Genomic DNA, 24,152 nt, shown 5'->3' with positions numbered 1-24,152 from the left:
TGTTTACCATCATTTCTCAAAATATCTTCCTTTGTGTTCATCAGAAAAAGGAAATTCCTACAGGTTTAGAACAACATGAAGGATGAGTAAATGATGACAGAATTTACATTTTGAAGTGAACTATCCCTTTAAAACTGAACTGAGCTTCTTGGCTATATTGAACAGTCATATACATTGAGCACTAGTCAGTTGAAGCACAGTGGTGTTTATGCAATTAGATTTATTATTATTTACATTTATAGCTGGATATGTTGGAACCCATTAATTTAGTTGGATGTTCAATGACAATAAATCAGAATCTTTTCCCCTGGTTGTTCTGTTTTGTATATTTTTTATTTGTTACCTGTTCATTGTTTTGAGCATCAAAGAATAAAAAAAAACTTAATCAGATGTGGAAGTCGTCCTCTGATGGGTTTAATTATGTGAGACTATAATATGACTAAGAATGATTCTCTCTCTGATAAAAAAAAGTTTAAAAACATGATATATTAAATGCTATTCAACAACAATACATTCAGTTAAAAGACACTTTTGTGTGTATGATCAAATCTCTTTAATTAAAAAAGAACCCAAAAGAATGAAATAAATCATGGCTTTTTAAACAAGATTAGACCATTCAGAACAGCAATATTTTACATGGGGATACATTTCAAATGATCTGTTCATTTCACTTTACTTTAAGAACATATTGTCCTTTATGTGCCTCCTGTTGGAGACCAACTCCACAGACAAAAATTACATATGAACTCTAAATGTGTAAAAAGATTCTACTTTGGGGAACCCTCGAAAGGCTTGTCATCAATAAACCCTATTTTATCCGAATTGCCTGGACTGGTGACCACAGTAGTGGCTGCTCCGGGATTGGGGTTAGAAATGACTCCCAGGAAGAACGGTGTTTGACTTATATCATCCATTATGGCAAAGAAAAATGGCTGATTGACAGCAAATGAAGGGTTGGAACGTGATATGACCACACTGGTTGCAGCAGCAGCCTCTGCACCCTCTTCATTTATTTCAACACTGGACATGTGTTGCACGCTGGACACAAACAAGGGACCATCCGAGATACGGCCCAGCTTTGGTTCACTAAATAGATTTCCTAGACCTGGATTAAGGTAGAATTATATATTTGTTAGAATATGTAAACATTTAGTAATAAACTGTTGTAAATCTTGTGTTATTGAAAATACATACCATTAAACTTTAAATATATTATTTACCACTAATGTGTCATGAGGTTTTGAAACAAGTCATCTTACCCAGTCTTGCCATAGCCTCTTGAAGGTCCTGGTTGAATTCAAGCTTAAATTTGGGTAGTTTGACCTGCATGTTTCTCTCTCGTGGAAAGCGAGCGTACAGATCTGAGATATTGAGCATAGACATGATGGCTGTCGTATTCACGTATCCTGATGTTGGCATTACCACCAAAAGACTCTTGTCACCTTTGAAGGGGAATCGAGCAACCTGCAGAGAAAAAAATATGCATCAAAATTTAATCAGTCCTACGTATATAAGCAAGTGATGGGCTGTGAGGCAAAGGGAACCTGGGCATCCAGCTCAACATGGGTGAAAAGGCTGAGAGGGTACTTTGTGCCAAGCATCATGTCCACATCAACAAATTGATTTTCATCTATGTAGAAGTGCTCAGTAGACGTGAACCTAGGATCAAAGCGGGTGAGCCATTCACCTGTCAGAGAAAACATTGATATCCAGTATCTTATTTGATTTAGTAAAAGAAAATGCAACAGATGTGACTAATGCAAGACCTCTGATTCACTGGACTGTTAGAGGAAATTGCACAGTACTGTTAACAGGTGTTTGTTCTGACCTTTGTAGTGCATAGCATTGATGAGCATCATAACAGTGTTCATAGGAAGGCTGGTCAAAAACTCCATGATGTGCCCATTTGTGGCTTGTCTAACCCATTCATTGACCTCATTAACTGTGGTCAGAGTGGCTGGTTCTGAATCATAGAGCTTCTGAGAATCCTCCATAAAGCCCTGTTTTGGTTCAAATCCTAAAAATAAGAAACTAAAAATGTTCACAAATGAAGTAAACACTTATTACACTAATATTAAAAAAAATATCATTTAATAAAAGGTGCAACAAATAAAGGTGCTACACGATGCCATAAGAACCTTTAAGGTCTGAAGAACCTTTTTAAAGGGAACTTTAAAGTTGAAAATGGTACTTTAGATTTAAAAAAGGTAATAAACAAAAACATTTTTGGGGGGAACCAAACATAGTTTTTCTATGACATTGCAGTGAAGAACCTTTATTTTTAAGAGTGAACTACAATGATTGGTTAATGCGATCCATAAATCTGTTTATATCTGTTTTATGGTAAATGGGCATGATGTACACCATATCACAGATTAATAATATTCATCCCTGCTGTAAAAACAGCATACCAGCAAGACCAGCATATGTTGTGTTTTGGTGCTAGTTTGCTATTGAACATCAGCTAAACCAGCATAATTCCCATGCTGGTCCATGCTGTTTTTTTCAACAGGGATACCATTTTCATAACCACATTAACTTGAGACTACACTGTCAAAAATAAAGGTACAAAGCTTTCACTGGGGCAGTACCCTTTAAAAAAGGTACTAATATACCATTTAGATACAAATATGTATCTACGTTTGAAGTACTAATTTGCACTCTTTGGGTACCTAGATGTACCTTTTTGAAATGGTACTGTCCCAGTGATGATTGAACTGATTAAACAATTCTTGGTATTGGTTAAATGAAAAAGCTTGTAGACTTCATTATGTGTATTTATATGTGTGTGACTCCCACCTGTTTGGAGATAGATGCGACTGGCAATAGGCAGGCTCTGTTTGTGAAAGTTACGTAGGAGGCTGCTGAGGGCAGTATGGTAACAGGGCAGTGCATCTGCATGCAGGTGGTGAAGAAGCAGTTCCTCTGTCTCATTTATCGCTCCTGTGATTCAGAGCAATAATGTAATGTTTAAGGAACTTGACCTGCTTTTATATCAGCACTTACATACCTGTAAATGAATGTATACCCAAATATTTGCTATTTCAGACTTACCCAGCATTAGCTGTGATAATGCAACAGACAAACTTAGAGGAGAGATTATGACATTGGGCTGCTCTGAGCCGGGCCTCAACTTTTCTAAGTATGAAAGTCCAAGCTTCATAATGGCATTGCCTACGACCCGCTTAATTTGTTGGCTGGTCATTTCACCATCACAAATCATATCAAGATCTTCCTCAGAGGAGCCTTCTTTCTGTCCAGAAGAGGGGACATCTGCATCCAGGACATGTGAAGCATCTGTGAGTGCTTCTGTTATGTCGGGGGTAAGTGAGTCTTCCAGATCCTGAGAAGGACAATGTGATGAAAGAGTCAAAGGTCTTAGCATGTGCTCAATGGCTTCAATGATGTGACACTGTGCATTGGTAGATCTTACTGATCTTGGTTTACTAGGGATCAGTGGGGTCAACATTACAGGATCCGCCGGTCCATCAGCAGGTTCAACTGCATCTTCCTGTGGTCAAAAATGCAATTGTTTGTGCTAAAAGCAATAGGTTTTCTGAATAAGAGGTATGAAATGTGATCATTTTAATTATGTAAAGAAAATGTTGTGCTTTGGTATTGTTGTGTGTAGTATGTGAATTGTTTGTTGATTGTATGGTGAGACCAAAGACCAATTTTCAGCAAAAGCTGAAAGTACAACAACAACAACAACAACAACAACAAACAAAAAGGGCAATTTAGCGCCGTTTGATGAAATGTGAAATAACAAATGAATTAAAAATGTATAATATTAATTTTGGTGCTTTACCGTCCAGCCTTGCTTGGAATAACAAAGGAAGAGTAATATCAGAAAGCCAAAGTTCATGTTCTAGCAGTTTGTCTAAAAAATTAAGAAAAACAAGTACTAAATAAATTTAAAATTACTAGTCATTTTTTAAAGGCATACCTCATATTCTACATATATAATAACAAATTATGAGTGCATTGTGTCAGATCAAAAGGTAATTGATGTTTTAAAGCAACACTAAAGAACTCTGGCTCTTTGCTCCCCCTACAGGTTAGAAGCGTAATTGTTCATTACCACTGTCATAAATACTGAGGCATAGCTGGCTCTGATTGGATTGTAGGTCTGCCGTAAAGCAAGTTTTTGTAGTATTCACTCGGACTACAGGACCACTACCCGACGTTTGGAAACTTCTTTAGTGCGGTTTTGGTCGATAGAGGGCTGCAAAGCGAATGTGAAAGTGCTGTTCACCCTGTTTAGAGTGGATGAACGACTGAAACTGTTTTGGAAGCGTTATTTTAAGGTAAAAAAAACTCTTTGGTGTTGCTTTAAATGATATTTTAAAAATACCTGGATGTCTATCTTACATTCAACTATTAATTACTTGAATCAATGGTAAAAACACTATCAATGGATAGCATACTTGCACACTTCACTGTCAGAAATAAAGGTACAAAACTGTACCTTTTATCACTGGGGCTGTACCCTAAATTTCCGTTTGGTTCCTTTACAATAATACAAAACAGAATACAATTTTGGGTAGATTACTGTACCTTTAGGACCTACATTGTTAGAAAAAAATCAAAATATGTACCCTATAGCTGTCAGTGGGGCAGCACCCTTTAAGAAGGTAATTGTATGGACCATTAGGTACAGATATATAAACATTTAGTACCAATATGTACCTTTGAGATACTAATATGTATTGAGGTAGGCTACTAATAAGCTGTCTATGGTCCCAGTTTGTACCTCTGAGGTAGCCTACTAGAATTAAATCCCTAGGTGCAAAGCTGTACTTTTTGAAAGGGTACAGCCCCAATGACAAAAAAGGTACAGTTTTGTGCCTTTATTTCTGACAGTGTTTTAGATTGTATATCAAAAAATGTGATGCTTCACAAAATAAATAGGAGTTTTTAACACACCAAGCAAAATATTAAGTCAAATAATCAATACTTAAGAGTACTAAAGGTCTGCAAGTTCTTGCTCAATTCTGTGGTTAAACATTTTGAATTTGTTTAAAGCTACAGGTTAAAACATTAAGTCAAAGAAAAAAAATACAATACATACTATGTCCAAAGCCTTATTTAAAGTAATTCTGCATTGTACTTTTAATTACACTGTCCCATATACTTGTTTTTTAAAATGGTCTAAACCTTCTTAAAAAAGCAATCTGATGATCAAATAAAAACTAGAAAATCTTATCAATCTTAAATCATTGGGATTTAAATCGAAATTATATCAACTGTACAGATTTACATAATACTTAATCCCACACATTACTTTATTATACACAATGATAATCACAAGCGTGAAATGTATTTAACAGAATAAAACTGGGAGCTTACCGTACAAATCTCCAATTGTGGGATCCAGCCCTGATGGGAAAGAAACGCATCAAATAGGCAATTGGAAAATTCTTTGCTGTAGGGGTCGACAGTCTCAAAGTGGGCAGTTACATTTCAACTTTTATTGATCTTTACCTCATATAGCTCTTGGTACGTACCTCTTTATAGAAGTAAAAACAAAAAATATCTTATAGGGTCAAATATCAAACTTCAATGTGTTTGAATATTTCTTGAATATTCTAGCTATGATGTTGAGCTAAATAAACTCACTGCTGACAATGGATACTGATAGGAGCAAACAAAAAAGCAGTTTGTTAAAAAAATGAGATAAGCAAGAATTAATGAGGAGGAGATGACAACCTAATATTGCCAATACTGTCATTATACGATTTTATTAAATAGACTTTTATTGCTGATCATACATGCCAGAAACTTAAACCAGTGATGGTTTCACCATTGCCTTGGGTTGTCCGGAGGCATCTGCCAAAATTTCAAAATTGAGAGCTGTTGAAAGGCATTACATTGCAAACACTCACATGGACTCTGGCCTTTTAGAGAAACATGGTGCCCTGGTTCTAAACACAAACATTAAAACCTTTCATCAATAAACAGAGCCAATCAACTAGTCCTTTTACACTTTCATGTGGCTTGTAATTTCGTTTTAAAAGCTTTACGTTGTGTAAAAAGTCAGATGCATTTCTGAACACATTTCTTTCAGTCACTGAAAATGTTCATTTTAGTGAGCATATAGAAAAAAAGTCACTTTAAAAGTAAAAAAGAAAAAATATTTGCATTGAAATACAAAAAGCAATGGCCAATGTTATTACAGATAATGTGTTGTGTGTTCCAAAGACAGATGTCTGTCAATACTAAATGATCTTTCAAAAAAAATATATATATATATTTTTCAGAGAATATATTGTTGGATATAAAAAAAGTAAAATTTAACTAAATTAATTTTGAAAAATGGTACAAAATGTGAAGGGATAATATTTGTAGGTTTCTGTTTTCACTGATTACTAATAATTAAAAAAAAAGTATTGATATGAGTACTCAAATTAAAAGCCAAGCCTGCCCATTACTTGGTTACAGACAGTTAAGTAGTGAATTAAATGAGAAATAAATAAATGTGCAGTGGCCAATATGTCTTTCAAGATATTCTAACATTATAGAACTGGAATGTCTGAAAACTTTTAATAAATTAAACTGGTTAATTACTAGGTCGTGTCAACTGTAGCTGATCTAGTAAATGCTGCATAAAAGTATTTAAGTTATAGACAAGCATTAGGCTCAAGAAAGATATATAAATATATACATATATAATGTTGTGTTGTGCTGTATATACAAAGATATTGATGTGTAAAATGTAACATGTCATTTGACGAGGGATTGACAAACAGTGGTAAATTACTACATTATTCAAGGTTAATACAGCTTCAAATTTATCTATATATACTGTATATATTCTAGTAGTAGATAGGATTCTGCACTGTCCCCATTGCATATCTAAAGTTCAGACTCAGTGTACAGTAAGTCATATTGGACTTGACCAGGGTAACATTTTGATCAAAACGGTCAATGCTCAATAATACATGGATGTGGATGTAGAAATTTACTGCATTGTATAGAAAAAGGTGCCAAACATGGAGCACTACAAATGTCTACCATGAACACTGCATAGTTGCTGAGCACTGATGAATTGAATCATATATGATGAATCATATTAACATGATACGAACTGCGATTCTCACAGTGATGTTTTTTTTTTGGAGATTTCACTCAATATGGGAAGTGTAAACACTACACTAGACTCACACTTAGATCCTGAGCAACTCATTTGTTAGTCTATTTGAAGAGAATTTACAGTTGATTATTACATACAGCAGCTAGTGTGGTTATGCATAAACCCTAAAAATTGTAAAAAATAATGATAATTGATTGTATATATTATAGGCAATATTCAGTTTAAGTCACTTACAAAAGTGAGGTTAAGTACTCTTTTAGCAAAGTTAAAATGGAAATATCACTCTTGCTCCCTCTTTGACTGAAACAGGTTTCATTGTGCATGGTTGGCAAGCTTGTTTCATTCTGGGGAAAGAGCCAATGGTGGCACAGGGAGAATGTACTCCTCTGAAAAAACCAACACAATACCAGTGTCTTAAAAGTTTGTTTAAGCCAGCAGCCTGATGGCACCGTTATCTGAGCCGAGCAGTAAAAGCCTCTTGGTGGGCAGTACGGACAGACATGTGAGTGTACCACGAAAGTTCTCTGTGCTCAGCTTGGTGGATCCTGCCAGGCTGGCCGTGTTGTCCAGAATGGAGTATACCCCAATCTTGTTGGCAACAGTGCCCGCCACAATTTCAGAACCGTAAAGACCAAAGGCATGGATGGGGTCGGACGGGGTTCTGTACAGGTGCAGTGGCTTCTGCTCCACATCTTTCCAAACAGTCAATGTGTGATCAGAAGAGGAACTTATCAGCAAATTTCCCTCTGCTGCCTACAAAATGACACACACAAACATATCAAGGACTAAATAAATGGAAAACGTCAACAGAAATGTTTATAATCTATATTGGTTGGAAGTCTGAGGTTCATCCATGTAAGTGAGTAACTGAAAGTCCAACCCAGTCTCACAGACTTGGGTATAAATAGCACAAAGTATGAAAATCGTGCACTAAATATGCCAAATTCCAATAAACGCCGGATCTTTTTTTGTCGTTTTATTTATTGGTTTCTACATTTTTTTGCTATTTTTTTTACAATTGTTGCATGGATTTAGGGTTAGAACAACTTTTTGTTACATAAAAATGACATCCAAACCCCAATTCTAACCCTAACTCCAAGCGTCCATGGCTTAAACTTGAGAAAAACATGGAGAAACCTTTATATTACATAACCTCCTTAAGCAAATCTCAAATCTAACCCTAAACCCAAGCGAAAATGGTTTAAAAAACAAAAAAGATGCGCCGTTTAAGTGAATGGGGAGGACTGGTGTATGATATGCACGTCAAATTGGAATTTGCCGTATGTATTACACGATTTTCACACTTCGTGCTATTTATACGCATTATGTGAGACTGGGTTGGAAAGTCTATGTGCAGGAACCTGTAAGTTTAAAGTGTGGTCTTAATGAGTAACTCATTTCTATATTTGCCCAAACATGGGGCTCTGGGGGTAGAAATGGACCTTTGACTTCACAAATAGGGGTTAAATAAAGTTTGCTCGGTTCTCGTTTCTTGTTGACTGCTTTTGAACAAACCAGCAGGGTACAATTTACTCATCATATGGAAAGCTTAAGTACTAGTATGAGTCAAGACACTAAAAATGGGAATCCGCACCATTTCCTGTAATCAGCCGGTCCTTTATGAATCATGGCTCCTACAGCTTTTGATAAATGAAATTTGTGTGAAACAGGATTGTTTTTGTGATTCATATTAAAGCTGAATAAATAAGCTTTCCATTGATGTATGGTTTTTAGAATAGGAAAATATGGCAGAGATAATATAAACTATAAAATCTGAGGGTGCAAAAAATTGTAAATATTGAGTAAATTGTCTTTAAAGTTATTGAAATAATGTCGTTAACACTGCAACCACTTGCAAAAATAAGTTTTTTTTTATGTTTATGGTAGAAAATTTACAAATATCTTCATGGAAGATGATCGTTACATTATATCCTAATGATTTTTGGCATAAAAGAAAAATCTATAATTTTGACCCATACGTTGTATTTTTCGCTATTGCTACAAATATATCGGTGTGGATTAGGTTTCATGGTACAGGGATACAAAATTCTGTCTATTATACGGTATATAATAACATTTTCAAAAACATTTTATAAATAAATGGACAAACATAATGTTTGTAGACATTTAGATACTCACAAACAGTAAATAGTTTAACTGTACACTGCAAAAATCATTTTCACAAAAAAAAGTCTAGTTTTTAGACCAAAAATATCAAATTTAAGTGATTTTGTGCATAAAACAAGCAAAAAAATCTGCCAATGGGGTAAGCAAAAAAATCTTGAACATTTTTCTTAAACAATAAATTAATTTTTTTTGCTTGTTTTATGCACAACATCACTTAAATGTGATATTTTTGGTCTCAAAACTAGACATATTTTCTTGGGTCGTTTTGCTCATTAAGAAAAAGCATCTTCACTTAAGAATGTTTAGATATTTATACTGAAAAAAAGACAAAAATACGAATATTTTTTTTTTCTTGAAAGTCATTTTTTGCAGTGCAGGTACAGAGTAAAACTATAAAAAAATTACTTTTTATATTCAAGAAGAGGAAACTGCAATGAAATAATTCCCTCTAATATGTCTAGATTTTCTATGACCATGCACTGCAAAAAATGACTCTCTTGTCTTGTTTTCAAAAGAAATATCTAAAAATGCTTAAATCAAGATATATTTTCTTGATGAGCAAAACGACCCAAGAAAATAAGTCTAGTTTTTAGACAAAAACTATACAATATAAGTGAATTTGTGATTAAAACAATCTTATCTGCCAATGGGGTGAGAAAATTTAGCTTAAATTAAGTGTTTTTAGAAAAAAGAAAACTTATTTTTAGATTTTTTCCCATGGGCAGATATTTTTGCTTGTTTTAAGTTTAAATGTACTTAAATTGTATTTTTTTTTTCTATAAACAGTTATTTTCTTAGGTCATTTTGCTCATCAAGAAAAAGCATCTTAGTTTAATTTAAATTTTTAGATATTTCTACTGAAAACTGGACAAAAATACTAAGTAAGAAAGTCATTTTTTGCAGTGTGGTAACCCTGGTGATTCCAGGTCCCCTTGGATAGCTTGATATCTAAAAAAAATTTCAAATACAATGTTCTTCATGCAGTCTATGAGTAATAACTCTTATCAATAAGGGCCGAAGTAAACAACCTGATTTACCAATGACCACATGACAGAGGCCTTTAGCAATTGCACAAATAGTGTGGAACCTTAAATGTATTACTAAATAATACTGACACTAACCAAATGTTTTTATGCACTTCATTTGTCTGAGACGCATGCGCATGCAGGCAAATGCATGTCTTCTATTACACATTAACCAACGACATTGCATGCTTACTTTCATTTGCAGTATATCGCCCTCATGAGCATGCCAGCCTCTCAGCACAAGGCCTGTCCTTGCATCCAGCAGTACTATGAATCCGGTAGAGAAACCTGCAGCCACGGTGCGTCCCCCAGGGCTGACGGCCAGGCAGCGGATGAGCCCTGCACTCACGTTACTGCAGGCTAGACGAAACTCATGCTGTCAACAAAGCAATAAAAGAGCTCAACTAGTGTGAACACATTGAGGAAAAAGTGACATACTATAGAGGCAGAGAGATGAAAAGAGTGTGACGGATAAAATTAGACAGAAGAGGCCTGAACATATAAGATGTCCAAATACCTATGTATACATGTAATAGTGGTAGTGAGGTAGGCAGTATTACCTGCAGGCCAGGTTTGCGTGGATCTATAAATCGGAGAACAGAGTCGGCGCTAGCAAACACTACACTGCAGTGAGGAGCGGGCATAGTCGTGACAGCTGTGATCGGGTTTTTCCCATCCAGAGATTCATAGCAACGTATGTTCTTACCTAGTGACAAGGGTGGAAGTCAAACAAGGGATCATGTTAAAGCTGTCAGTCTGACAGACAAAAGATAATCTGTAGGAAAACTGCACAGTCTGCAGATATACAAATATAAAATGTGAAGTTCTGGAGTGTATAATTGAATAACAACATCACTGTATTGTTTGTAAAGTACATTGCATGTTTAAATACGTGTACGCAGGAAAAAGCACAGATTCCGATATTCTCAGATTGGTTTCAGGACTCATTCATATGTGGGAATAAATGGGATATGAATCTGACACATGCATTCGCGTCCACATTGTAAGCGGACAGACATGTCGTGCATCACTGTAAATTCGAAATTGGCAAATGATGTGAACTCAGGTGGACAGCACCCGCAATCACATGACTCTTTTTAGCAGCGCAATGGAGGACAACGGCTCCACTTAGTGGAGTAATATTGAAGTTTTGTGTCTTGTTAAAAAAAATCTCTATAATCTTGTATAATCATTTTGTATGTGTCCATTGCATCAGAAAATTTTACTTTCTCTGTGGTTTATTAAGCTGTTCCGGGTCAGTAGGTCTACTTTGAATTGTTTTGCAAAGTGTTTAGTGGAAATGCAGGTATCGAATAGGAGTCCCTTTAAAAGATGATGTAAGCGTGTCATCAAAAAAAATTGGATACATACAACAAATCCGAATTGGGCATCAAGATTTGCAGTGTAAATCCAGCTTTATTGTATTTTTGAGCCTTTGGTGTGAGAGACCCGGGTTCGAATCCACAGTGCCACACATTGTGTCCCTGAGCAAGACACTTAACCCCTAGTTGCTCCAGAGGCGTGCGACCACTGACATATATAGCAATTGTTAGACGCTTTGGATAAAAGTGCAGCTAAATGAATAAGTAAGTAAGTAAGGATGAATCCAATTGTTTTTATAAATATGTTATTAAATATTTTACGTTTTAATTAATGCATATGCATACAGCTCTTTTTTTCAAAATAAAAGCACAGGTTTAATCATCCTACTGTGCCACACACAATACACTGCAAAAAATGACTTTCTTACTTAGTTTTTTTGTCTTTTTTTAAGTACAAATATAAAAAAATTCAGATGCATTTTCTCGATGAGCAATTTCCTAAAATAAAATTAATATAGTTTTAAGACAAAAAAATCTAATTTAAGTGAATTTGTGCTTAAAACAAGCTAAACAAATCTGCCAATGGGGTAGATTTTTTTCTTGAACTAAGTGTTTTAAAAAAAAATTATTTTAATATTTTTTTTTTATCCCCATTGGATTTTTTTGCTTGTTTGAATTAAATTAATTTGTTAAATTTGCTATTTCTGTCAAAAAACTACACTTTTTCTTCTCAGGTAATTTTGCTCATTAAAAAAATGCATAAATTTAAGATTTTATAGATAGTTGGACTGTAAACTAGACAAAAATACTAAGTAAGAAAGTCATTTTTTTGCAGTGTATGTTAATTTAAACTGACATAAACTACCCAAGAAAATAAGTCTAGTTTTTAGACCAAAAAAATCTGCCAATGGGGTAAGCATTACCCCCAAAAAATTAGCTTACCCCATTGGCAGATTTTTTTGGTCTAAAAACTAGACTTATTTTCTTGGGACATTTTGCTCATAAAGAAAATACATCTTAATTTAAGAATTTTTAGATATTTTTACTGAAAACAAGACAAAAATACTTAGTAAGAAAGTAATTTTTTTTGCAGTGTATGTTAATTTAAACTGACACACTGTTTATTTTCTCACCTGTGAATTGATCCCAGAGATGCACAGTACCGTCACAGCTCACCACTTCCTGTAAGGCTTCCAGCTGGCCAACATAAAGCACAGATTTGCGATGATCTGTGTACGTAAGCCGAGCTTCGACCTCTCGTGTGCCATCGCCGTTGTTATAAAGCGGCCACAGCTTCACTGTTTTGTCTTTACTCCCAGAAAGGAAGTAGTCTTCCCCTGCTAGTGGTGCCAGACACTTAGCTGTGCCCGAGTGGCCTAGGAAACTCTGAAGACGGATCTGGTGAAAGTGGAAATGCGAGTCCTGTTGGTTGAGACCGATTTCATACTGCCAGTACGCAAGCCAGTTACCCTGCAGAGAGCGGCTACTGCGTGGAAGGTCTTGTTTAAGTGCGCTGTCCTCTGGGGTGGGGCCCAGGACCCAGGAGGAGGAAAGAGAGAAAGAAGGTCCAGTTGAGGAAAGTCCAGTGGTAGCCAGACTTGTCTGAGGAGCGTGACTGACATAAGGCCTTCCCCATGTTTCCAATGAGGACAGGTTTGGACTTCCACATACTTCAGTGTCCCGAGGTACCTGGATACGGTTTCCCACCAGATGGCTTCCAAAGGTGCCAGACTCTGGCAGAATGTCTCCACCTAGTGGTGTGGATGTGGAGGAAGGAGCAGGGAATGGACTGCGACCCATTGGGCGGCCCGCACTAGGAGACAATCCCACAGTAGATGCTTTCTGACCTCCAGCCGGGTTCGATTCTGGGCTACCTGGACTTGCTCGTTCGTGATATGATTGAGCCAGGCTCCAAACCAATTCGTGGTTGGGGACCAGTTTGCGAATCGCTGCATCACCTAAAAACAGGTTCATAGACAGTAATTAAAGAGAAATCAAAACATGTATTTATGATTGTATCAGTCGAAACGTGTCCTACCAATGAGACAGTAGAATGGAATGTATGATGCATAAGCCATTTCAGGATTGAAAACAGCCTGCAGTTCTTCCAATACTCCAAGCTCACAAGTAACTTCCGTTCCGTCTGGAAAGAACACATTCAGGTATGTGCAGTCTCCAACCTCCTTACGTGAAGCACTTGCCATCTGCACATCAGAAAAATAGATCTGAATTATTCAATGATAGTTATTAATGAATCAGACTGCAAATTTTAAAAATCATAAAATTTGATAATTGTACTTTTAACAGGAATGGGTAAAAACATCATATAAATCAAAAAGTACAACTACTTTTAGAGGTTAAATGTGTAATATTTAAGAAGATTGACAGAAATGGAATATAATCATAGACTGTAAAAAATATGGACTGTATGTGTCTGTGACGTTACCCATAGGTTGTGAAGAGCTTTTTTGAAGCCAAATTAGCCAATAGTTGGCGGAGACTATTTTAAAGCCAAATGTTTCTGACAAAACACAAAGAAAACCTTTAGACTTATGCTGGGTACACACCAAAAGATAATCTGGCAGATTTTCGGCTGATTTCCCCCATTCCAACAATCCTAGCAATGTCCCAATAAGAGTGTTTGAGCCTGATCGCAAGAATGTAGGAGCTGCCCTGTACAAACCCGTGCACAACCCAAGGAAAAACCTGTGCACGCTCTTGAGATTATCATGTGAAACGAAACGATATCCAATCAGAAAGCGAGATGATGGAAGACGGAAGCAGTCATGGTGCAGCACAAAGTGAAGTTGTTGCAAAGTGAACTTGTACAGATAAGAGCTGCGTTCAAAAATACTTAACACTATCTAAGGCTGCATTGGAAAGTAACTTCGCGTCCGCTGCTGTGTTGGATAAACAAAACTGCTTTGGTGGTGTGTCGCAAATACGTCGTAATCGTCTCCCCGTTCTGTGATTGGTTCCCTATTTCAGGGGCAAAAAAGGTCCATAGTTTCCATGCTAGACTTGCAGCGTGAATATATTTGCGCGCAAGGCAGCATAGGGAAACCCAGGCTATCCAAACACTATAATTGAAATTTCTTCCTGCATATTGTCCACCATGCTTATTCTGAAGTCTTGCAAGATTTCCTGTGTTCACAGTAGAGACTCTGGTTGAAAATCTGTTTGTGTGTGGTGTGCTGTACAACTATAGGAGCAAAACGTGTAATCTAGGAGTTTTTATCCTCATGTTTGTGGTTTATCACATTTTGAAAATCTTATAAGATGTACCCAGCATTAGCCGTTGGTTGCAATTCACAGTCTCACTGTAAGATGCCACTAAAACTCCCTGAGTGCACCTGTAAATGGTGCACTTATGGTGCATTGTTAGAATGGCTAACATCTATTTGATAAGGCAAATAGACGGATTAACCATCTAACTAATTTACAAACAGAACAATATTAGACAATAAAGTTTTAAAATAAAGTTTATCACATTGTTTTATAATATTGTATTGGCTTGCTTTACCATATTAAATAGTACTTGCACTACAAATTTGTGTGTTGTCTTAAGTTACCTGACTCTGTAGACTGTGCAGCAAGGAGAAAACCTGGAAGAACCTGGAAAGGGTCTCTGCCATATGTTGCTGTACCATCTCCCGCCCAATACGCAGGCAGATCAGTGCCATGAGACCTAGAGTCTTTAAACACACGGCAGAACGAGTCTGCACTCCACTTGGAAATCTGAAATTAGAGAAACAAATTAATGAAGGTCTATATTGCGTATTATACGTTCACCAAATATTTTAGCTTAAAATCCTCTTAATCACGCCTGAGGCCAATCAGAAATACTGCTTTGTTGGCAAAATCCATTAAGAGTCTGATAAAAAATGCTTGTTTACAAGAAAACATGTCAGACGCACTAGGGTTTTGCATCTCTTCAGATACACATATATACATTAGTGTTGTCAAAATTATCGATATTTCGATACATATCGATACGGAAATTTTAAAACGATTCCAATACTCGTGTCCCGCGGAATCGATACTCTTAGACGAGCTGCGTGTTGTTTTTTATGTAACTCTGCAAACACCAGCTGCGCATTCTCGCTCTCTCTCTTTTTCTTTTAAACGGCGCCGCACACACTGTGCACGTGAATGCAGTGCTCCGCCTCCTCTCATCATCTCGTTCGCTCCGGTTTAACAGTACAAGAAAGCCAAGCAGCATTGCTGTGTGGAGGTTTTTTCGGATGGGAGTCAAAAAAACATGCGAACCCGAAGGACACAAGTGAAGTAAGCCAAATATGCGTTGCTACAGAGCCGCGTGCTAACGGCGCTAGCAAAGCACTGAAGGACCGACACGCCGACGAGAGATTGATAAACATCCCAAAGTATTAATTCTAGACTTTTGTTGTTGATATGCGTGTTGTCACGTTTTGCCTGTAATGATCCAAGTTAATACAATCGCCTCACAGTTATCAGACTTGGGAAATTAGACAGCATTTTAGCTGACAAGAAAATACTTTTACTGTGGTAAAAAGTAAATGAACCCAGATACTGTTGTGCTTTAAGTTCACAAAAACACGTCATTTATTAACCCTCATGTCGTTCAGTGAGGTATATTTTCACATTTACACTATAATCTGTTTATCATATAAATGTTAATGTATTAACATAACAAACAAAAAGCAATGCATTTGTTTAAGTACTTGTTTATCTTTTTTTACTATGCTAACGCTCACTAGAGAAAAACTAAGATAATGCTGCTAAAATTATTACCTTGAATGCCATTGCTCTAATTAATTTTTTAAATTTTGATATGATATAGGCCTATTTTATATTTTGCTTAAATGTTTAATATATCTGCTGTTCATATGTTCATTTATTAGTGTGTTATATGATTAGAATGTTGTCCCGTTTTTAATATAAAGCACAGCAATGAGATTTGAGAGTGTTTCTCCCTTTTCAGGAAAAGTATCGAAAAAGTATCGGAATCGAAGCCATTGACATAGTATCGGTATCGAACCAAGAATTTTGGTATCGTGACAACACTAATATACATACATACATACATACATACACACTGTATATGTTTGGCCTACTGAGAGCCACTGACAGCTCCTACTCACTTTCAAAACACCAAGTTAATGGGTTTAATTCCCAGTGAATAGACAAATTGATCAAACATATAACAAGCATAACTGCTTTGTAAGTTGCTGTAGATAAAAGCACCTAATAAATGCATAAATGTAGCACAATGAACACAGTAGAACTGAATCCTATAGGATGTCAAGTTTTAAAGTGGTACACTACAAGTAAGGCTTTACCCCATCTTGGTTGAAGTTAATAAATCCAGCAGAGGCAGCAAAACATCCCGGTTAATCTTCATCAGCATGTCCATTAAAGTGGTGTCTGACAAGAACACTATAATCTTCTGAGTAAGCACTACGGCACCCAAAAGCCCCGCCTCCTTTCGAGTGTTCAAGCGACAAGATGATGGTGGAGAGACCTGCAACATTAAAGTATTAAAACAACAATTTTAATGTAAAGCTTTTTTCTTGTTTTACAATCATTTTTTAACCAAGAAAAGATTAAAGTTATATGTAGAAATTCCCAATGAAAGAAACAATTAGTCTCCAGTTGTTATTTTGCATAGCTGTATAGAAAGATGAATTTCTAATTTACCAGGTAACCAATGTATGGTAGATATTGGTAGGTCAGAACAGGTTCTCCATAAAGATGTGCTATGTATATAAGAGACTCAAGTACAGGTCGTGCAGTCTGGTCGCCAACAACTGGCTTCTTCTCATACACACTTCCAGCACTCTCAAGGCTATTCTCTTCATTCACAGAAAGCACAAACTGGTGTTTGTCAGGTCCTTAAAAGCAAACAAGATTAGTTTCAAAAGTCAGGATGGCAAAAAATGTTTTAAAAGATATCAAAGCATTAATAAACTTCGGCTACAAAAAGAAATGTCTAGAAAACAACGTTTACCTATATAACATGTAGTAAGGAGTCGGAGCAGGTTCCTAGCTATGTATCGAGATGTCAGTGTTGGCCCCAGTTTTGCAGCCAGCCATCGGATCGTTTTGCAAACAGTGTCTTGAAAATACAAAAACTTTGCTTAACTTTTAAAATACTTAAGCATAACTATGATAATAAATGATGCATAAGTATACATTTTGACTAACCTAACAATATCTTGTGTTCTTTCTCCTCAGAGTCCTCTAATGGATCATGTTCATTCTCATCTTCCACAATGTTTTTCTCAGCATCTCCATGCACCATTCCGTTCATGACATCTCCTTCCAGGGTAGCCACGGTCGCCTCAGACTCCTCTGTGCAGACTGGAAGTGTCATTTCTAGATTGGGAACCCTTTGTACTGTTATTTCTCGGTCTTCCACGGTCTCCTCCTCATCCTCCAGCTCTCCACCATCCTCTCCATCACTGGCTTGTTTCAGATCCTGGCTGCTGTCAGCAGACCTTAAACTTGCTCTGTCTCCAGTGGATACCTCACTGGCACTGCTTTTGTCACTCAGTTTGCCTACACTGAGAGATTCTTGGTCTGGGTCTTTGTTTGCTGAGCTTTGGCCCTGCTGTTTTGAAGCAACCCCTGTTGTGGCTCCAGAGGTACTGTTATTCACATAAAAGCCATTTTGAAAGTCCTCGCCTTCGTTTAGAAAAACCTGGTCATTAAGACTGATTCCTGAAGAGTAATCCACAAGTCCTTGGTCTCCAACAACACCAACCCCAGCACTACCACCTCCACTGCCTCCTCCAACTTTGCCAGATGATGTAGCTGTGGCAGACCTCCCATCATCACACTCAAAGTCCTCCTCTTCCTCATCTAAGGCACCAGCAGCTCCCCTTAAAACCTTCAGGCCCTGCCATTCAGACCCTCTACCTGTGCTGCAGCTTTCAAAGCCTGTGATGACCTGCAGAACATGTGGAAGAAGGCTGGAAAGAAAGGCCTGTAGACCCAGTCTGATAATAAGCTGTAGCACAAAGCAATCTGTGTAGAGGTAGAAGCGGCCTCGAAGGCATCTGGGATTCTCATATACCCCTACAAGAGGCTTTAGTAAATATTTGGCAGCATTGCGAGGCCCAAGAACCCTTGACACAGGCTCAAACAAGTACCAGGTAGCGTATACTGCAGTGGACTCCTCTAACATCAAGGAGAGCACAAAGGGTAAAAGGATTTCAAGTCCCTCTGCAGTGATTTCACCCTTTAGAAGTGTCTCAAGCTGTTGCCATAAGTTGAACACAATGTCACGACCCTGAACACTGTTAACGGATTCCATCTTGGAATGGTAGGAAAATATGAATCTATGCAGAGATGGAAAATATGCCGGAAAAGGCAGAGGGGAAAGAATAGGACTAAGCAGTTGCCATGGGTTTGGTGGTGGAAGACCCTCATATATAGGGTCATATTTAAAAAGAAAGGGCAGTGCTTCAGGGTATAATGTGAATGTCTCAGAAGTATCCTTGTGAACTTGCAAAAGTGTCTCTAGTGCATGTTGGAGTGGAAGGGGAACATCACGAAAGTTTGTAGCGCATAGCTTTGACACTGCTTGAAAACGATTGCTCAAACTTGTGCCTGGCCTCAATCCTCGAAGTTTAGAAGAATAAAAAATCTCAGAGATGAGTACACCGAAGGCTTGCATATCCCTCTGGAAAAGGTGTGTGTATGACAAAACAGTTTTCGGTACAGGTCTTAAGTCCACTGTTTGTTGGACTTGAGAATTTAGTCCCTTTACCAGAAAGTTGTTGAGCTTTTCTAACTCCTCCAAAGGCTGCAATGGTTTGAATCCATCTGGAAGGCTTATCTTGAAATCTTCCAAATTAGATGCCTCTGGCTTTTTACTTACAGACGCTGCTCTCTGAAGCATGGATGCTCTAATGCCTGATCCCAAGGAATTTATGACATTTCCTGCTGTTTCACCAGGGTAAGAACCATGAGAGGGAGAAACATTGTCCACACCAGTCTTTCCACCAGCGGAGCCAACCCAGGGGATTGGAATAGAAGCAGATGATGATGTTGAGCCACTTAGGTCAAGGGCTTCTATTGCTTGCTCAAGGTCTTCATCTCGGCCTACAACTGACCAGCCACTGGATTCACATCCTGTTGCTTCAGGGACCAATCCATCCACACCATCCCCCATAGTCTCAAGAGGTGGAATCTGCCATGTTGTTGCACTGACAGGACCAAAGTGAGGAGGTTCTGGAGGTGAATACTGGTAAAGCGCCAGACGAGGGGGGTGAGGATGGTCAAAAAGTTGCACGACTCCATAGCTGGTAAGATGTGTGTGGTTATCAACCAAGTGCAAGCAGACATTCTTAGCTTTGACAGCTTCTTTACCCAATAGCTTGTAGCCAAACGTTAGGTCAATCCAATGGTGCAACTGCTGAGACACTTCGCGACTCTCTAACAATTGTCTATGCACAGTAATAAACTCCTCGTAGGAGTTACACCATGAAGGTACGTCAAGGTCCGGCATGTCTGGGTGGATGGAACAAAATATAGAAGGATCAGTGAAAAATTCTGGGATGCATTCATCTGGGGTCCAACTCTGAATACGTTCCATACTAGCTGGATATTCATTAGGCTCCCATTGGGAACGGACATGGCTGCACAGTACAGATTTAGGTGTCCGTCTAGCTTTGTAGACATAATAGGTGATATCTGAAAGCACATCTGAGATATGATGTGGAACATGAAGATGATCTGACTGTCCTGACCCACCAGGTCCTACAGGGCCAACAAAATCGGATACAAAATTGATTCCACCACTGCCATGAGCTGCTAGGGCCTCTTTGGTCATTTCATAAGTGAAGTCCAGTTGTTTGTCACCCTTATTCAGACGAAATTTCGACTTCTTGAGATCACGAAACCTTCCGCACGGCACAGTGAAATCAACCACCCAAGGTAATACTGGATGATAATTTGGGTCTCCCTCACGTCTTCCAGCCAGTCGATTTAATTCCATCAAATAGTGAAAGTTGCTGACTCTGCCATGGACCCAGTCTAGCACGAGAGACTTGAGCTCATGCAGACAATTTTGGCAGAGCTTTTCACCAACACCACCGTTATGATTGTCGTTCGCTACACTTGTCAAGACTTGACTTTCTAATTCACATGGCACAGCACTCCAGTACTCTCCGAACTTTTCATAATGTGTCAATGAGATTTTAAGGCGACTGCAAAGTTGCTCATCAATTGCAATGTCAAGTAAGGACAGATCCCCACACAACAGCCCTGAGGCATGACAGTCACGCATAGCTATGAGAAGCTGGTATAAAATGAACAGTATCTTAGCATTGCTGTTAGCCAGCTTAGCTGGACTATAGGTGACAATGTCATGAACTGTGTACTGTGTGTATGGAAGAACCACATATAGAACCTCCTCGGACTCAAGCAGGCATTCTGCAGGGAGCACATTTGGACACAAACTTTCAGTATTTTGTTTGGGAGCTGAGCAGCTGGATGGTAATGGACTCTCCTTCTCCTTCTCTTTGGCTGGAGATAGGGATGGTGAAATCCTTTCAGTAGAAATAAAGCTGGAGCAAAACAGCTTCTGCAAGCCTTGGCGAACAGCATCTATAGCCAATACATTTGTCTGCTCAATGGAATCTGCATACGGCTGCACATGATTCATGTAAGCTTCACGCCACAAATTTCTGAAAGGAAACAAATATTTAATAAGGAAAAGTGCATAGTATGTTTATATAATTATTAATGACTTAAGAGTATTCCGATAGGAATATATACTTTTGCAAAAACAACAAATCTAATGGTGGCATGGTGGCCTAACTGTGCATTCAGACCGCCACCGGCGAGAGCGTCAATAAAAGCTCTGGCTGCCCTGACAACGACGCTAAAGAAAAGTTGTAGTGGACGCTCTGACGCTCGAATGCATTCTCTGAACTCCTCTCAGGCGGAGGTTTCCGCCTTCTGATTGGTTGCCGCCGAACAGCGTCATATCTCATTACCATGAAGTTGAGCTGATTTCAACTCTCCTCGACGCTCACGCTGTACATGACGCGCCGCGCCGCTGCTCGCCATAGCTCGCCGCCGGCTCTCATTGAAAATGAATTACTTCCGGCCACTTTGACGCTCTCGCCGGTGGCGGTCTGAATGCACAGTAAGACTTTTGCACAGTACTGTGCACAGTGGCACTATACCATAGTTTGTCTCTTGTTAGATAAAATACTTAAAATATGCATAACATTGAACAATGAATACAATTTTGATTACAATTATATAACAAGAAACTCGTTTTTAAGAGTATATTTGATTAAAAAAATATCATTAAAATCTAGAAAATACAAGGTACTGTACCTGAAATTGGACTGAGATACTCCTTGCATCAGAGTAATAAAACAGTCCGGGGAGAGCCCCTCTCCATAGCAGCCAGTCTCCCTGGCTAATCGGTATCCCAGTTTACGCTTCCTGATGCCTTGGATACAAACACGTGTCCATCCAGATGGCAATTTTATCTGAGAGCGCTGGAGAAGAGTGCAGATTTCCCCTTCGATAAAACACTCATACCTGGCACAGCGAGTAACTCTCTTGTTTCTCAGGGCCATAACCCACCGAGTTGGGACCAGGACAACCAGTTCATTGGGACGCTGACTTGGTCCAGTCTGTCGCTGATCAATGCCCAAGTCTCTCTCCAAAGCCTGTGCAAGCCACTCCATTGTATCTGTAAGTTAACCAGACTGTGGCCCTTGCAGACTCCTTGGTGAACCTTAAAATTTGGGGTCAGAAATATAAATTAAATAATAAACTATTAAACACACACATACACAAATAACTATGTGAGTGCCATAAGGTTGTAAAGCAGAAAAGACACGCAGTTCCCACTCAAACCATCTCCATTTAAAACAATCACTGGTTTGTTGAGGATACAAATACCATTATTGTGTAATTGTGACTACCAAAAACAAATGCGCGTAAAATATCATGCTCAGTTGATCGATAAAAATGTGCAAAAAGCCGAGAAGACATTTCATTTTTGCAATATTTTAAGTTCCCTTTTCTGCAACTGCCCGGACTATACTGAAATAAGGAAACAGTCACTTCACCACTGTAAAGTTACATTTTCGCTGAAGTACTTCTCTTTACATTAAATCACAATGCAAACCGGTAAGAAAATGTAAATGCACATAACCAAAACCGTTAATCAAACATTAAGAAATAAAGAGATCTAGTTGTTGTTGTTGCTGCTCACCTCTGTCTGTACTGTTTGCTGCTTGTCAGCAACTGGGCTGTGAAACAGCTGCTAACACGACGCCGATACCCATTCTTCCGGGATGCTTAACTGTATTTCTAACACCATCGAAGCACAATCATTTCATAACAAGTCCAAAATGTTTTTGTTGTTTTCAGAAGCCATAATGTTGAGTTTAGAGCCTCACGTGACTCTCATTTCTGATCGTGCGCTCTCAGACCCGTGACTTCAGTATTGTGATTCTTAGCACATAGACTCCTGTCATAATAAAAGTCACCAAACTGCTTACTGAAACAAAACGCTGATTATAAATAACAGGCTTTGTTCTATGAATAACGGTTCTATGATTATATTTTATTTATTTATTTATTTGTTTTAATTATTTTATTATCTCTATGTAAATTTTATTTTCATGTTTCATCGTTGCAAAGAAGCCTTATCAAAAATATGTTTACACATTAACTTGATATAGATATACTATAAATAAATTGATATATTAAATTGGAAAATAGAAAATACTTTAGATTAATAGATCATAAATGAGACAGGCAGTCCTAAGTGAAAGACAATGTCTAAACAAAAAACGTAGTGCCAAGATATAAATATTGTTACTTTAATAAATAGACAGGATTATTAAGCTTAAGTAGCAATTTACTGTGCACTGTGCAGCTCATGGTTACATGCCTTTTCATTTTTGACAATCTGATTATGCCGACTCAGAAAAATAGACATTTCCTGAGCCTAACTGTGGCTTACATGAATCCACTAGATGGCGATATCTATTGATTTTGCAGTAAAATGCCCAACAAATTCCCCCCTCGCCCTCAAAAAAAATAAAAAAAATAAAAAAAATAACCTGCAGGAAAAACCAACATATTTATTTGTCAATGTTCTAATTTCTTTGAGCTTTTAGAAACGTTGATTTTCATAAAACAAATTTAGCAATGAACAATGTGCTAAAATGTTAACCCTAGGCCTACTGAAAAGTCCAGCAAAGACCAGCATAAGCTGGTAGCTGCTTTAAGGTGGCAGTAGCTGGCTGGTCCTCCCAGCCTGGCAAAGCTGGTCAAGCTGGTGTGTCAGCTGGCCTTTTAGCCTGACCAGCTTAAAAAGTGACCAAAACACAGCTAGACCAGCTTGCTACCCCAGCATTACCAGCTAAAACCAAGCTGGGAGACCAGCTAAAACCAGCTCACCAGCTTATGCTGGTGGATTTCTCAGTGGGTTACTACTTGAGGACAGGTTCAGTGGATTTTGATATTTAGTTTTTATAGTAAGTTTAAATAAGGTGTAACACATCTAAATATCAAAAAATCGTCTATTTAATTGTATACAGTACATTGTATTATATGAAATTT

General features: G+C 37.9%; 2 protein-coding genes across 4 annotated transcripts; both read right to left on the bottom strand.

The window, feature by feature from the left end:
• Positions 1-465: 465 nt before the first annotated feature.
• Positions 466-5,481, bottom strand: serpinf2b (serpin peptidase inhibitor, clade F (alpha-2 antiplasmin, pigment epithelium derived factor), member 2b). The gene is made up of 9 exons (XM_065281041.2): positions 5,350-5,481; positions 3,809-3,880; positions 3,434-3,511; positions 3,055-3,343; positions 2,800-2,943; positions 1,829-2,017; positions 1,545-1,687; positions 1,260-1,464; positions 466-1,105 (listed from the first exon to the last, which is right to left on the bottom strand). Exons 2-9 carry the CDS (start codon positions 3,863-3,865, stop codon positions 768-770), a joined length of 1,443 nt encoding a protein of 480 aa, XP_065137113.1. The 5' UTR covers positions 3,866-3,880; positions 5,350-5,481; the 3' UTR covers positions 466-767.
• On the bottom strand, positions 5,384-23,034 carry wdr81 (WD repeat domain 81). Of its 3 annotated transcripts, none has more exons than XR_010542826.2 (13): positions 22,795-23,034; positions 21,903-22,311; positions 17,754-21,241; positions 17,557-17,664; positions 17,247-17,440; positions 16,889-17,070; positions 15,140-15,305; positions 13,606-13,771; positions 12,701-13,525; positions 10,806-10,951; positions 10,439-10,621; positions 5,772-7,846; positions 5,384-5,509 (listed from the first exon to the last, which is right to left on the bottom strand). XR_010542826.2 is itself a non-coding variant. In XM_065281040.1 (12 exons), exons 2-12 carry the CDS (start codon positions 22,259-22,261, stop codon positions 7,520-7,522), a joined length of 6,144 nt encoding a protein of 2,047 aa, XP_065137112.1. In that variant the 5' UTR covers positions 22,262-22,311; positions 22,795-23,034; the 3' UTR covers positions 5,688-7,519. The 3 variants fall into 3 exon arrangements, 1 of the variants encoding a protein (XP_065137112.1); XR_010542825.1 differs by lacking the exon at positions 5,384-5,509 and adding an exon at positions 5,511-5,634; XM_065281040.1 differs by lacking the exon at positions 5,384-5,509 and having other exon boundaries at positions 5,688-7,846.
• Between the last annotated feature and the right edge of the window lie 1,118 nt (positions 23,035-24,152).

Source organism: Paramisgurnus dabryanus, chromosome 8, assembly GCF_030506205.2.
Source record: "Paramisgurnus dabryanus chromosome 8, PD_genome_1.1, whole genome shotgun sequence".
Lineage (NCBI taxonomy): Eukaryota > Metazoa > Chordata > Actinopteri > Cypriniformes > Cobitidae > Paramisgurnus > Paramisgurnus dabryanus.
This window is presented reverse-complemented; position numbering and strand designations above follow the sequence as displayed.